Consider the following 17,175-nt stretch of genomic DNA (forward strand, 5'->3'; position numbering starts at 1 on the left):
TAAAAGGAAAACAGCCGTACTGGAGTAAAGTGACTTGCCTAAGATAAAAAAACAGAAGCTAATTTGATTCATCTTTGTATCCTCATGCATAGCATAGGACCTCAGCAAAGAATAAGTGCTTGAGCAATATGTTTTGAACTAAATATTTTAAATCTTATTTTTCTAAATCTAAAGTCAGAGAAGTTTTCGTTATGAAAGGCTGCATCTTGAAAGTTGGAAGGGAAGACACCCCTGAATGGCAATGTCAGTTTACTTCATGCTTTATATTATAGCCATCATCCATTGGCAAGGGTCACTAGAAATGAGTAGTGGCTATTTCTTCTGCATAAGTAGAACACACATAGACACACAAAACGAGACCAGATAATTAATTACTTGAGAAGGTAGAAGTTTTGTTTGCTTGTTTGTTTTTTTGTTTGTTTAATCAACCTACATTTATTGAGCATCCACTGTGTATCAGGCACTGCTTTAGGCAGTTGGAATACAGCAGTGAACACGTCAGATAGAAATTCTTTCCCTCATGGAGCTCATACCTGGTAAGGAAAGACACTCAACCAAACAAATAAATTGTCACATAAATGTATGTTGAACAGTGGTTAATGCAATGGAGAAAAGAGTTGAAATAGGAGTAAACAAAGTGTGAATTTGGGGAGAGGCTATGGTGGAAGAGGAGACAGGACTTGCCATTTTATTTTATTTATTTATTTATTTATTTATTTATTTATTTATTTATTTGCGGTGCACAGGCCTCTCGCTGTTGTGGCCTCTCCCGTTGCGGAGCACAGGCTCCGGACACGCAGGCTCAGCGGCCATGGCTTACGGGCCCAGCCGCTCTGCGGCATGTGGGATCTTCCCAGACCGGGGCACGAACCCGTGTCCCCTGCATCGGCAGGCTGACTCTCAACCACTGCGCCACCAGGGAAGCCCAGGACTTGCCATTTTAAATGGGGTGGCCCAGGAATGCCTCTCTAATATGATGACTTTGGGGATAGAGATGAAAACATTGAGGGACTGTAGACATTTGGGAGAAAAAGGTTCCATGTCAAGGTAGATGCATTCACCCTTGACTGAGGAAGGCTCTTGGACTTCTAGGAATAGAAAAAAAAAAGTCAGTGTAACTGGAACAGAGTATGAGAGGATAGTATGTGGCGGTATGTGGTGAGGTCTTGTAAGTGTTCATAAGGTCTTTAGTTTTTACTGAGTGAAAGAGGAAGCAACTGAACTGTTTTGAGCAGACAAACATCAAGTTCTGAGTTAAATTTTAAAAGGACTGCTCTACTGATAATTGACTAAGGGGATTGGGTCAGAAGCAGGGAGGCTATTCAGGGGCTAATTGTTAAAGCGGCTGGATTATAGGAAGGAAAGGATCAGTCCAGGCATGGCTCAGTCAGAAGGCCAAAGCTTGGTGGGATGAAGTGTGTTTATCAAAGTATTGGGAGGAAGCAATGGGTTGGTGGGATAACTTGTCGTATGTCTGCAGTTGAGCTTAGTGGAACTCAAACGGATCTGGGGCTTAATTAAAACTAGAAGAACAAATGTTTGGATGTTTATTATTAGCTTACAAGAAACTAAAATGTTTATATGGTCTTAAAACTACTGAGCTGTGAGCTCTACGAGAACGGTGCCATGATCATCACTTTTTTCTTCCCCTGCCTAGCACAATGGATTCCACATAAAAAGTGTTCAACAAATAATTGTGGAATGAATGTTTTCTGGAGAGAATAAGCATCTAGGGCTTCTAGCATTAAAAAGGCTCATAGTTTCCAAGTTAGATAAATGTAATTACTTGATTTGGTATACATCAAAGAGGCCCAAGACATGGTAGTGCTAACACTTATGAAACTGGTAAGTCAATATCTTCTACTTCAAGATACAGGTTTTGAAAGAATGTTCTCAGACAAATTTTCAACCTATACGAAGAATTTAATATCAAACCCAATTTCTTGGTATTTCTTCTATTCCTCTTATGCTTTCTACCCCCAGTACACACAAACTGCAATCACACTGGTTTCTTTGAAGTCAATGAAGATTGATAAAGTTTTTCTCAAATATGTATGTTGTTTATTGGGCTTTGGCTCTTTGATGGAATTTGGAAATAACATAATTTGTCTGTTGGTAAAAGGCCTCTCTGTCAGGCATGCCAGCATGTATATATCCAAAGCTGTGGTCTAATTCTCAAATGATTTTTGAAGGGGGAGGGAAATACAGAACAATATAAAGTTTTCCCATCATTTAGTGGCAAATATGAATTATTACATAGGCCAGTTAGACTTAACAAAGAACCATATAATTAGATCCAGAAATGTTTTAATCTACTAAGTTAGGAGGCACTACTAATAGATTCTGCAGTGACAAGCACATCCCATTTCTCTAATGCAGTGGTTTTCTTACTTCAGTGTGCATCAGAATCGCCTGGAGGGCTTGTTCAACACAACTTGCTGGGCCCTAGTCCCAATTTCTGATTTAGTAGCTGCGGGATGGGCCTGAGAATTTGCATTTTTAACAAGTTCACTGGTGATGCTGAGGCTGCTGATCCACTGCTCTAGTGTATCATCAATGTAGTTTGCAGCTGTCTAATTAGAGCCATAAGCAGTGTGCTGTTTGGGGGCACTTTCCATCTTAGTTAAGAAAGCATTAATGCTACAGGATATAAGGTTTGATGAAATGAAGATATGGAGGCATCATCAGCATATTGATGTAATTCTGATTCCAAATGTCTTTCAGTCTCCCTTGTGGCCTCACACACATGCTAAATAGGATGCTACTGACAAACTAGCACTGCTCAGCCATGGGTCCTTAGGGAAACCAGCCAATCATTCAGCACTGTCCTCTAAGAAGATGAGGGAAAATCTGTTAATAATTCCCTCCAGAACTTTCTGCAAGCTTAAGTAGGTGAGATTAAATTTCACAGGATAACAGAATCCCCAAAAATGCTGGTATTAAAAGTTGTTGACAGATCAGATAGAACTGCAAGAATGCTTTAGGCAGTTGGGAATCCCTAGAAGGAGGCATGAAGGTCAGGACTCAATAGACCCTCTTGAGTTGATAAATTTAAAGGATAAGGTTAGGGAAGGACTTTGTAGTTCTTATTAATTATTACTGAGAAGAATATGATACAAAATTATTTTAATAGCATAGTCCCACACACAGAGAACATACCAAGAATCTATTGTTCACATAGTCAATTTCCCAATGGCAGCAAAACATGACAGGTCTTTAATTTTGCTATATTTTAAATGGGCTCTCTATTTTACTCCCTAGCACCCCTTGGCTTCCCCCCGTTTATTTGCCAAAATGATAACTGATTTAACTTTGATAATGCCTGTTTCTATGTATTTTAGCTATTCAGAAGGTCAACTATATTGGTAATGCTACTTTATTATTTTTAATGATAAAATAACAGAACCAGATTGCCTGGTCTGTTAGTCAAAAATTTCTTCAACTGTTACTACAACTCTGAAATAACACATCTTAGTGTGAAAAAATGTACCTTTTAATTGAATCCTTCTGGTACCACACAGCATGCCCCATAATAGATCATTCATGTGGCATGATCCGTAGGTCTCCCCTCAGATATTTTTAATATCAAATGATCATGTTAAAGCTACATCCGTAGATACTTTCATCATCTAAATACGGCTAGCTAAACATGCATTTTCCTACCAGTAGCTAATGTTTTCTAGTATTTTTAGTTATGAGAGATATGACCGTGGGACTATTTTTAGAAAATAAACTTTATAAGCTGGCAAATTTAATTTTACTTAGTAAGCAGCTCTTCAGTATTTGTCACCTGCACATCATTTCGGTTGACGTTCTCCACGGAAGGTGATCAAAGACCTGTTAGCATGGTTGGAGATATGAAGGTACCTGCAAACAAACACACACACACAATTGTCCCCAGGAACACAAAGTTAATTAATGGTAGTTAATGATTCCCTTGGTACTAAGATATTAAGTATGCCTTTAATAATTTATGATGATGTGGGAATGACATTCCAAGGATCTGTATGTGTTTACATTTTGAAAAGCCTGAAATTTCAGTGTAGTATGAGAGGTAGAATGGAACAGTCAAAAAGGAATTAACTAAAAGTTGAAGTACTTGGTTCTAGGTTATATATTCTAGTCTGATGTGCCCATCTGTAAAATAAGTGTTATAACTATGCTTCTCAGAGTTTCTTCTATTTCCCCAAGTTCTGTATTTTGAACATTTAGAGAAAGATCTGTGAATGATATGGAATCTGGACAGGAAGGCTTTATCTCTCCATGGAATGAGAGCAACTCTGTACTGAAAATTATAGCAATATCTATAAATATTACACTTGAAACGAGTTGCAATTAATGTTTCCTCAGTCAGTTGGTGAGGTAAAGTCTGCTGCACTCAAGACATGGGTATCAAAGAAGCTGACAGGTGTGGTTGTCAGGATTCTGCACTACATGTGATAATTCAGATGGTGAGTGGGGAAAAAAGGACTGTAAATAGGCCAGGAGCCAACAAATCCTGTGCCCATTCAAGATTATATATTCTAAATGCTTAATTATTTTCAAAAATCCCAAGGGGGTGGCTGCATTGTGTTGACTTAGGAATATCTGTAGAGCTAAAAACGATGTACCTTTTTTTACCAACTTTCCAATGTACATATATATACTATATATATGAAAAATATATATATACACACAGATTCATTAACAGTGAACATTTTAAACTGGTATCAAGTCACTATCAAATCTTATTAAATAATGATATTTTGTTATTACTCTATTAAACTTTATGTTGCTATTACTCTGTTAACTTTTATGTGAAATTTAGAAGCGCCTCTTTCATTAATAATATTCATCTCAGCTTTCCAATATCTTCTTTTCTTTTATATAAATTGAAAATATTAAAAATTAATTTGTATAATTTTTTAAACACATGTTCAACATGCACACAATTTAAAAGATAAAAATAAATGAAAACCACGCATGGATTAATGCAAAAACCAAAAAAAATTGTCATTCTTTTTAAAGTGATTTTTTTTCTCGTAAGAGGTGAGCTCATCCTTCAAGGTCTGCTCTAAATGTCATTTTCTCTTTGAAGGCTTCCTTAATCCCATTCTAATTAGCCTCTCCCTCCTGTGAGACCTTACAGCTCTTTATGCTTCCTATATTAGAGCACTTACCGCATAGGGTAGTTATTACTTTGTACTCATCCCACAAATTAAAGTGCAGTCTCCTTCAAATGGATTGGCTCATTCAACTTGGGTCTGACTGAAAGTATAGAATAGTGCTTGATCCAATACAACAGATCAATGAAGCACGTTGAATAAAATATTTTAAGGACATTGAAAACCTTATAGGAAGACTTTAAATGAATATGAAATGTTCAAAGTATATAATTTATATTTATGTATATACATATACCTCAAAATTACTTCTGATAGCTTTTAAATAAGTAGTTATTTTTATTTAATTATTTATATTTTAATTTTTTTAATGTATTATATTACAATATCAACCTAGTATTAAAAGTAGATTGAAAAATGTTAATTGTTCCTGGTCTTCAGTCTCTTAAAAAATAGCTGAGAATTTTTTTTAAAAAAAGGAAAAAAGGAAATTCAACCCATCAATGTATGAAACCAATGGAAAAATGAATAAAAAGTTGTAGAATCAGAGAGGATTAGTGAGTTGCATAAAACAGAGGATCCTGATTTGTACAGAATTTATATGAAGAGGCATTTCAAGATGGAAGAAGGTACTGCAAAGGCACCAAAGTTATGCAGAAGGTAATTGTGTGAGATACTCCAACATTAGCCAGGAATGCTTGACTGTAGCAAAATCTAAGATGAGGAACAAGAAGAGCTATAGTCAGATTTAAGAAAATGTTGTCAATCATAAGTGAGTAATGTTTAAAAATACCCTCTTCTTGTTAGAAAAGATGTATTTTATGATACCTGTGCAAAGGCATTTTAAGCCTATAAATTATGTAGGCATTGCATTTCTGGTTTGTGCAGCTCAATCATGACACAATATAGTTAAGGGGCAACTATATCAAATGTGTAGTACAACTCTCATGTGAAGAAATGTTTCCTTCTGTTCAAGATTCTTCCATTTTAAAAGCTTAAAATTAAAAGAAGCCAAATGCTTGTAACACCATAGGAGGTACTAAAAGAAGGAAACTCAACTTGTGGTTTCAGCAAACTCTTTCGCCCAAGAAAAGAATAATTGAAGAATTAGCTTGTAGGTTCCAGAGAGTGGTAAGCATATCAAAATTGCTCTGCATTCCACCACAGACTGTGAGTCTGTATAAACCAAAAGTACAAAATACATTAGGAAGTATTTAGTAAATTAAAGATGAGATCAAGAGTGGATTGTCAGAGTTTACTGACTCTTTATCTTCCTTCGTCTCCTTGGTAACCAAAATAACCAGAAGATTGGATTGTGAAATCAAACTCACATGAATTAGAGATATAACTTGCATCGAGCTTTATAAATAATTTCAAGTATATAAGTAAACATGAAGTGTGGGGTAAACAAGAGGAGGTGCAAGACCGCTAGTACAGTTCTCCAGGTCCCATCCTGCTGCATCAGGGTGTGCTTTTGTTCAGAATAATGTAGGGTCTCTAAGTAACGTTTGTAGCTCCATCACTTACACAAAAAGAAGCTGTTTTAACTATAAAGCATCTCCAGTTTATACTCAGATAGTTACATAGTTTATTTGACTCTTTAGAGAGAACCTTGCTGTATAAATCCATATTTCCCAGGTTTTGTTTACCATAGCAATCCTAGACTAGCAGGTATATCTTGCCAAAAGCTTTACTCAGATAAGGTCTCTCCCACTTGCAAATGCTGGTAGTTTGTTTTCCATTAGCATGTTTACAAGGGGATTTAACCAGGTCACTTTTCTTTCTTTCTTGAGATTAACTTTCTTACCATCCTACATCTTCCCTTACCAAAGGAAGATAATCTATTCCATACCAGAATTTCTCAGTAACTAATTCCTACTCATCCTTCAAGATTAGTTTATGCTGTATCTTTTCCAGGCTGACCTTTCTTGACCTGCACAACTGCTGTGTTAAATGCCCTTTTATCTGTCATTAGAACAGAAGGTGTTTATATGTTATCACACAATATAATTGCAGATTTGTCTGCCTCTATGAGATTTTTGAAAGTAGGGATTATTTTATTAACTGTAGCACCTAGCACCATTTTTGTACATAATAAGTACTTAATAAATATATGGTAAATTTATAAATTAATTGGACTCATTATGTAGTATGAATAAATTTAACAGCAATGAAATAAAAGATAATATTGTCCAGGATTATCACTGGCCAAAGCAGACTACCAGACAGTTTTGATTTGAAATACCATCTCTGAGGTCCTCATGTTCATACAGAATTGATAAATTGTTAAATGTCTAGCTATTAGAGGATAATCTTTACAAAGAATATAGTTTCTTCATATCGTTTCTCAAACTTTGGCAACTAGAGCTTAATGTATGCTAGTTTTGAATTCTGCTAATTATGGTTTATAACCTATGCTTACTTTGCCTATATGCAATCTAAAAATGAGTTGACATCATGCTTTTAATTATAGTAAATTAAGTTGTTTCATAATTTCCACAGTATGATGCCTGTAATATTAATCAGACCAAATCATCATATTACATAAAGTTAATCATTAAAATGATGATCATTATTGCATGTTATAGCACTCTATTTTTATTTCACTCTGCATCAACCACATATTATCCCTGAATATGGAGGTAAAAATCAAAGCTAAGAAGTGGTTTTTTTTCACTTTCCTCATACAGTATGAAAAGAAAGTAACAATTTGATTTATTGAACCTCAAAAATAGAACCTTATAGATGCTTTTGTCTTTTATTCCCTTGAGTAATTATTGGTGGAGAAAAAGACAAGGGATATTTGTATGTTTGCTTGATGTACCAGTTGTTCCTCATGAGAACAGGCTCCATCAAACAAGTAAATAAATATGTGTGCCATGAACAGGAGTGTCCATATACCAAACTCTGAGCTGCTGATTATTAATGATCATTAACAAACATTAGGTATTAAAAGGCACTAACACTGACATCTGTGAACTAATTAGCCCAGAAGGCTGATTAATTTGAACAATAAAATATTAAGACCCACTGCATAAGGTTAGACCACTAGTCACTTTGGTCCATCATTTTCATATGGCAGTGTAACTGACAACTGAGGAGAAGTACCATTTGCTTTCTGATTTCAAACTCACAACATAGGATGCTCTGGTCAGGTAGCATGTCTTTTGCATGCTCTGTGTTCCTTGCTTTGGGATGGATGTTTAGTAGCTGTTGACTCCACATACTACTAATTGGTTTTCCTTTTGTTAGCTTGAATGTCCTCTGGGTTTTCATATTAGTCATTCATTTTGGTAAACAAAATGTTATTCAGTGTCTGCTGTGTGCCAGTTATTTTGATAGATACTGATACGGCTGAAATTCACTTGATAACCTTCCATGTGGCATATCAGCTGGAGTATATCCTGATTTGCCAGGCATCTGTCTGAATGTTCATTTGTTTGTGCTCATCATTTGTTAAACATTTGAATGTCACTCCTGGACACTGGGGATAGAAAGTTAGTAAGATATTCTTTCTGTACTTAAAGAGTTTTTTTTGAAGTTTACTGTCTAACAAATAAATGTATTTAAATTCTATTTTAATTTTCCACCTTTATATCTTGAGATGATATGTTTTATGTTTCTACTATTTGCTTTATGAAGTAGTACTTCTTTGTTCTAAACTTATCCTTCCTCTGGATTCAAGGAGTCTCCATTAACTAATTTACAATATTGGGTTCATAAGTCCATCACTTGGTTCCTGTATTTCATGATTATATAGTACCTCTAAACTTACTTAGACTAGGAAGCTTGGATTTCCTCTTCCCACTGAAGGCAGCCTTTATCCAGCGAACTCCTTACCTTTAATTTGCCTTTAGCTAGATCCTTTCCTGTTCTAATTCGCCTTGTTTTGAGAGTCAACAACTGGAACCATACAAAGTCTCATTATTTCAAATATACCACAGTTTCTGCCTTTGAATAAAACTGAATACCACAGGATTTTGTTCTAGCCATATCAGGATTTTAGCTAAGCTTTGCCATCTCTTAATATACCTTTGGTTTCTCTGATCCTCAGTTTCTCTTCTGTAGGAAGGAAATAATACTTCTTCCCACAAAGTGTTGGTTGTGAGGCCGGCAAGCAGCAGAGTGCCAGAGGTCGGTTGATAAATCTGTAAATCATGATGATATCCAGGGTGTTATTGGCTTTTTGAGCCACAACAGGGAGAAAAACTTGGTTTGAAGAAATACTTAAAAAATAACTAATATATAGGTGTCACATCTCCTGTGTGAAAATTAAAATGAGTTATGTATAAAGCACTTAAAGGATAGCTGCTATATAAGTATTTATTATTATTATTTTTGTCTTGTCAGACAGATTTCTTAAACAGTGAAAATAAATTCCTCTGTTGTCCACAAATAATGCAAAGGATATTTCACTTAACATATGGCTTCACTTACTTTCAATTCTCATTTTCCTAATATTCCCCTATTGACTAAGATATATCTTATTATCTCAGTTCTTTTTTCAATATAATATCAATACTTTCCAAATAATTACATATGTTCGTCATGTCTTTCTATCTTTCCTTTAAAAGTTTTTTCCCCTCTTTTATGTAAAGTGAAAAATCTAGGTACCTAATAGCAAAATAGCAGGAAGGAGTGTGATTTGTGTCTGCTGCCCAATAGTCTAATCTTAAATGTTTGAGAAAGTAAATAACATTGCAAGTTTCAAAAGCAGAATTTTAGGGCTTCCCTGGTGGCGCAGTGGTTGAGAGTCCTCCTGCTGATGCAGGGAACACGGCTTTCGTGCCCCGGTCCGGGAGGATCCCACATGCCATGGAGCGGCTGGGCCCGCGAGCCATGGCCGCTGAGCCTGCGCGTCCGGAGCCTGTGCTCCGCAACGGGAGAGGCCACAACAGTGAGAGGTCCGCGTACCGCCAAAAAAAAAAAAAAAAAAAAAGCAGAATTTTAGAATAGTCTTTTTGGGGGCCAATGTATATACCTGCTGACTTCCATGCACTGTCAGATAGCTGGCATGAATACTAAATATTTGGTATCAACCCTGGCATATATGGAAAATTATGATATGAGCTAAGGATACATTAACATATGGTTTCTTCATGTTCATAACTCTACGTAGGTTTTAGAATATAGGTTTTAGTCAAAAGCCTTGGTAAGAGTACTACTAAAGCATGTTCAAGCATAAATCATTTGGTAACCTTATTTTAAATTCTTAAAAGTTTTGATTTGTTTGCAGTGTTCAATTTTTGTTTCTAAATTAAATGCCAGATTTGGCAAAAAGTATGTGAGATTATCTACATATAATAATATATTTTGTCTAAGTATTCATAGTTAAGAAGAGTAGAATGGGACAAAACAGACCCTAAATCAGTCTGAGACATGCTCTCAATATGTGTACAGCCAAGTTCAGGGTTTTATTTCTGCCCTCCACAGAGAGGAGTACTATTATAAATACACATCGTGTATTGATTTATTCAAACCATAAACATTTGGCATTGTTATCCAGTCAAGTTTGGCATTATCATTAAAATTTAGCATCACTTGACATTTTTGAAACACAATAACTGGTTTATATTGAGCTATAAGGCACTGCATTATGCAAATGGGACAAAAGTGATACAGAAAACATATCATGGTATGTTTTATTTATTTTTTAATTTGAGGTAATTAAGGAATATTTTGCTTTCCAGACATCGCACATTTTTATTTTGTAGAAATTTAAAGAGTAGTCCAAGTTTCTTGGGGCTTTCCTTTTTTTACCTTTGTTGTTGGGCTACCTTTCTATTGGAGTCATAATCCTATTGCTAAGTGATACTAAATAGATTGAAGAATGATTTGGGGAAAAAGTGAATTCAGAAAAAGACAACTACAAATAAATTGCATTTATTTTCACCTTCTACATGTTAAGTTCTGCTTTAGGTGTTTTACATTTCTGAATTGCCTTAAACAACAACACATACCAATTAGTTAGGTATTGTTATCCCCTTCTTATATATAAGGAACTTGAAGGTCAAAGAGATTCAGCAACTATCCCAAATAAGCAGTGGAAGTGGGTTTCAAAACTGATTCAGTTCCACTTACTTCTGTTTTCCTTCTAAACCATGAGCAGTTTGAGATCCACTGTTCTGTATACTTACCACCCACACTACCCACTTATGTAGTGCTTTTGCTATTGCTAACCTCTTAATTTTATAATGCAAAGTAAAATATTGTGTGATAATAGCTTAGGTAGTCCAATTTTTAAGCCATTAAAACCAGTATTCAAAAAATATCCTAAGTAAGATGTAGATTGAAATAGCTTCATGCCAATATTTGGTAATATATTGCATTTCTCAAATTAAAAAAAAAGTTATCAGCCCTTGAAGGAGTCATTTTAGATTTTTTTTCTAATTACCCCCACACTGTTATTTTAATATACTAGATATTCTGTATATCTGTTTATAAGCTATGGCTCTATGCTTTATGTTATCTAAGAATTTTTCTTCCCCAAGAATCAATTTTGCTCCCTTATGGGCAATATTAGTCTCATGGAGAATACATGGTATAAATCTGTTGAGTTCAGAGACAGCTATAATCTACAATGACAGTAGTTCACAAAATATCACTTCTGGACCAGCAGCAAAGCATCACCTAGGAATTTGTTAGAAATGCGCATCCTCAGGACTCATCCAGTCCTATAGAACTAGGAACCTTGGGGGTGGGCCTATGCAGTGTTTTAACAAGCCCTCTAAGGTGATTCTGATGCACTGTAAAGTTTGGAACCGCTAGTTACGGATAGAGCGCTGAGAGATGGGTCCATGGCTTCAGAACAACGTTGCGCAAGTTACTCTATGTCTCAGTTTTTTCATCTTGATGTAGCCCAGATAATTCCTGGTTTGAAGCCTTACACACACAACTTTCTCAGCCTCACTTGTCAACTGAGAATCTACCTGTCTTCCATGGGGTAGGGAAAGAATAAGACTCAACACCCTCTCAACCTCTTTAGTGGGATGTTTTTATATCTTTTGGAAAAGACTACTCAACAGACTGGTTAGGATCACATTAACAAATGCCTGTATTTCCTCCAAAACAGTAAGTGGAACAAATAAATATCAACATTCTGTCTTAATAGAAATCCCTTTATGGGCACGAAAACAAACAAAAACTAGGGTGCCTAATTTTATGGCACAATAAATTATGTGAGATATGTGGAATAACTGGGAATTTGTCAAGAGGAGCATGCTTGTTTCCTGAAATTTTCGTGTATATTTTTACACGAAAAGTAAAAATAAATCTTATTTATTTCTTGGTTCTACAGAATTCCTCTAATCTATTTTCCTACCTACCGTTCTAATCACTTACTTCCAGAGACTGGCTCACCCACTTTATTGACTTTTTTCCAGCTTAGGTATATACAGTCTGGTAATAATAATAAGAATTTATTTTCATATAATGCAGAATTAAAAAGAGAACTTAACCTACAGAAATGAAAGCATAAGGAGACCAGGCTACTATAGTGAGAAACGTCACACATCACCAACCGTAGGGCATGCACAATCTAAAACTTGAGAAGCATCTTGTCATGCCATGATCTATAAAATTCCACATGACAACTTCAGTCTAAGACTCTCCTGAGTCAGTGATTTATAAAATGTGAATAGCTGATAACTGAACCTCAGCTTTGGTGAAAGAAAAAACTTCATGTTTATTTAAACATTATAAGCTTTAGCATGTATAACTGAATTAAAAATCAAATATTAAATAAAGAAGAAACATTTTCGAGTTTTTCTCTATTCTGTTTCATTTTAGATGGAGCTTGCGAAGGAAGAAAAATGTGAATTTTTGCCTTTCCTGTCCCCACGGAAGGTTATCGTAAAAGGCGGGAGAATTGTTGCTGTGCAGTTTGTTCGGACAGAGCAAGATGAAACTGGAAACTGGAATGAAGATGAAGATCAGATAGTCCATCTGAAAGCTGATGTGGTCATCAGTGCCTTTGGCTCAATTCTGAGTGATCCTAAAGGTAGAGTGTTCGGGAGCTGAAATGTGTTATGAATTGTCTGTTATTTTACTGCCATAATGGTTTCCAGCTTTCAGGGAACTGTTTTTCACTTGAACATTCATTTCCTTCTTCTAGTATGGAATGCAAGAAATCTTGATTTATAAGATGTAGAAATGGTATTTAATGTTTACAGAGAATTATTTTTAAAGTAGTGGGAATTGAAAAGAACATTAACCTTTCTTTTAAGCTTATAATCAAAATACATGTTCTACTTTGTAATAATTTTTGCCTTGTTTCCTCTATAAGAATAGCTTTTTCTTCAATTAGACCTAGAGTAAGAAAATGTGACAGATAAGTTGTAAGAGCCAATCTTCAGTGATTCAAGCAAATTAGGATCTAATGAATAGTCAAAAATAGAATTCATGTTGACTACTATCTTCATGCCAAATCATCACTAGAGACATCAAAATTATCAAATTAGGAAGTTTGAACTCCTGTCATTTCATTTAAATGGCATAAATGGACATGCTAAGAAAGAACAAAATGCTTAAAAAAAAGACAATGAGAAAAGGAAATGTTTTATATAGCATTCCAAATGAATAATAAGTCAACCAACTAAGACTATTTCGTGTTAAGTTTTCCCCACACACAGTGTTTCTGTGGACCATTGTATATAAAGCTTAGGTACCTCCCCATGCCTTCATTTTGCAAATCTTTTACCTTTTACTACACGCTGTCAAAATGACAATTAACTATTTTATTAACTAAAAGGAAAATAAAAGAAAGTTTCTCTCTGTCAGAGATTCATTAAGAAAAACAGTAACCAAAAAAAGAAAAAATCTAAACCTGACAATTCCTATAACTTTCTACTGTATCTATGCTAAAATTACATTTTGTGTCTGAAATAGAAAGAGATATATACTTGGAAATGTGCATATTTCTGCAACAGATAAGTGAAAATTTTAACCACTCATCAAGATATTTTATCTGCAGGACATCAAACATCTTGGTATTTGGAAACATCCAGATGTTTAATGTCATCAAGATAAATGTTTTTGAATAGCTGGATGATGGCCTGAATTTGTCACTTTTCATCTAGACGTTTATGTGATATGTAGACATAGTCACAGTGTGGTTTGCTATTTGTTGATGAGTTCAGCAAGGAAAAAAAGAACAACGTATAAATTGCATTCTATTATCTAAAAAAACATACTGTTCTTACTGTTCTGCATATGACCAAAAATTGAGTAAAAAGTTGAATCATATTTAACTTGCAATTCTGTTGATTATTTGCCTATCAAAAATAATTTATTTTACCATCTAAATTTATGTTCCACAACTGACAACTCTAATATTAAGAAAAATATATCTTTTCCTAAGCAAACTTAAAGTAGATGTGACTTAGAAAATCATAGAAAACAGCTTTCCAAAGCTTATGTTCCTGTGTGTGTGAAAGATTTAACTTAGTATTTAAAATATGAAGTAGAAGAAAAGAGAATTTGATTTATTTGTGCTTTTCTGACGAAGTCATTTAAGAATTTATTTGTGAATTTTATTCCAAAATTTACTTGTGTTTGTTTCTTCCAGTGCTCTACATGTGTTACCCCTTATACATTAGAGAAATCAAGGAAAAATGGTTCTTCACTTTCCTTTCTTCCCCCCTCCTGCTGACTTGAAAAACAAACTGCTTGGGAAATTTTTCCTCAAATAGAATTACTTGCTTTACGAGGGCCCTTCAATATTGACATTAATAAGAGCTACTTTCAAGTTAGAGGGGAGCTGGAAGAGTTGGAATATTAAATAGCATTCATGCCTCTACTGCTTTCTAAATATATTCAATATTGTTTTTTGAATGGAAAGCATTTAAAAAATAGTAGAGAGAATCATTATTTGTTAGAAGTTGATCAAGAAGATCTTATCTAAATGGTATTTAAAATCTTAAAATAATAATTTCAAAGAAAACTTTCATGTGCACATGTATCAGGTATAGTGAAAATCAGTTTATAGGAAGCAATTTGTCCATTTGGCTAAGAAGAGAAGATATTCATGTCTCCCTCTTCTACCCTGAATTTTATCCCATCTTGATACCCGTGTGATGTGATTTATGTGTGGTACCTTTGTGATTATTACATATGTGGTATGATATAGTTTAATATATTTACTTATAATCTCTTTCCTTAAACATCAACCTGCTTTTCTACCCTTCTTCTTCTGTCCTTCCCAACCTCACTTTGCACAGGCTCCAGTGAACTTCATGCCAAACTCAGTGACATCTTTTCAGTCCATATTCTATTTTCTGCATTTGACAGTGTTAAATATTTCTTTCTGTTTGAAAAACTCTCTTCCGAGTCACTTAACCTTTCTGAGCCTCAGCTTTCTTCCTCTATAAAAAAACAATGATAATAATATATACTCTTCCTACCTCTCAGGACTGTTGTCAGAATTAAAATATAATGGGAAAGTGCTTTGGAAATGAAACTGTAACACATTATTATTGTTTATGACACTCCATTTTCTTTTTTTTTTAAAAAAGATTATGTATTTTATTTATTTATTTTTGGCTGTGTTGGGTCTTTGTTGCTGCAATTGGGCTTTCTCTAGTTGCGGTGAGCGGGGGCTACTCTTCATTGCGGTGCTCGGGCTTCTCATTGCAGTGGCTTCTCTTGTTGCGGAGCATGGGCTCTAGGCGCACGAGCTTCAGTAGTTGCAGCAAACGGGCTCGGTGGTTGTGGCTTGCAGGCTTAGTTGCTCCATGGCATGTGGGATCTTCGCGGAACAGGGCTTGAACCCGTGTCCCCTGCATTGGCAGGCGGATTCTTAACCACTGTGCCACCAGGGAAGTCCAACACTCCATTTTCTTGCCTTTTCTTTTAACTATTCCTTTCCTACTGTCACTGACTGCTTTTCTTCCTCTAGCTTTCCAAAGTTCAGACTTTGCCCATTTCTCTTCTTAATGTATTTATTCCTTCACTGACCTGATTCATTCATTCATTCATTTATTCACACATGCATTAATTCCTGTAAGAAATATTTAATGAACAACTTCTGTGTGCCAAGTAATAGCTAGATTACAGTAGGCACTATTGCACTTCTGTGTAAAATGACTCTGCAGTCTCTTTCTCCACTCTCTGTGTCACAGAAGACATTTCATCATATATTTATGCCCATGCATGTAACAATGATTTAGTGAGTTTCTAGAGAATGCCAGGTACCAAATTGTATTCTGGAGAGTACAAAGATGAATGATGCATTCCTTATACTTAAAAACCTCACAAACTGGTGTTGGAGGCAGACCTGCAAACAAATAGTTGTTTTATCAAGTTAAGAATACATTTAGAGAGATAGGCCCAGAGTAAGGAAGGATCACCTCATCAGGTTTCCTTAAGGCAGATTTCTTCTCAAGTTCGCTATCATACCATAGTTCTCCTATCACTAAAGTCTAAAAATGGTGTCCCAGATTCAGATATCTAATTCCAGTTTTACTTTTCATTAAATTCAACAATTTTACCCTACACAATAGGATGAAGCGCCTACGCCTTAGTGCTTGAGAACTTCAGGAAATGATTTTATGTATACTACGTGCCTGACTTTACGTTCCACTGTTCCCTCTTGAACTGTTCCTCCCAGTATCTAATACAGGGTGGATTCCAAAGAGGTTAATTTAGAAAGTCCTTGGTGAATGCATTATGTAAATATATGCTGAAGAATTCAAGGAATGAAATAAACTTGACAGAGTACATATAAAGTACAGTGATAATTTATACCCTCAGCATTGTCTGATTACAATAATATTTTAAATGAAAATAGTAGTGAAATGAAATTGTAGTGTCTCAATTATATCAATAATAGGTATTTGTAAAGGTAAACTAAGTTGGGAATTTGCAGAAAATTAAATTTTTAATCTCACTTTTTTCTGATATACTGCATCACTTTTGCAAGTCCCTTAATTTGTGTGTTTCGCAAAGGAGAATGTAAAATAACTTTATTTAGTATTAAGCACCCAATATATCTGTAATAAATATTTCATGTCAGAAAAATAGTTAGTGCCTCAATAGCTTAAAGAAAAGATAAGTATGTCAAATTTATAAAACAAAT

At 35.0% G+C, this 17,175-nt stretch overlaps 1 protein-coding gene across 2 annotated transcripts in view; it reads left to right on the plus strand.

Moving 5' to 3' along the window:
* DPYD (dihydropyrimidine dehydrogenase) overlaps positions 1 to 17,175 on the plus strand; it is an 803,004-nt gene that overhangs the window by 345,603 nt on the left and 440,226 nt on the right. For both annotated transcript variants that reach the window (XM_082832404.1, XM_082832405.1), the window contains exon 11: positions 12,891 to 13,101. In XM_082832404.1, the coding sequence (XP_082688530.1) occupies positions 12,891 to 13,101 (211 nt within the window). The remainder of the gene's footprint in view (positions 1 to 12,890; positions 13,102 to 17,175) is intronic.

This window comes from Leucopleurus acutus (assembly GCF_964270905.1).
Source record: "Leucopleurus acutus genome assembly, chromosome: 2".
In the NCBI taxonomy this organism is placed as follows: domain Eukaryota; kingdom Metazoa; phylum Chordata; class Mammalia; order Artiodactyla; family Delphinidae; genus Leucopleurus; species Leucopleurus acutus.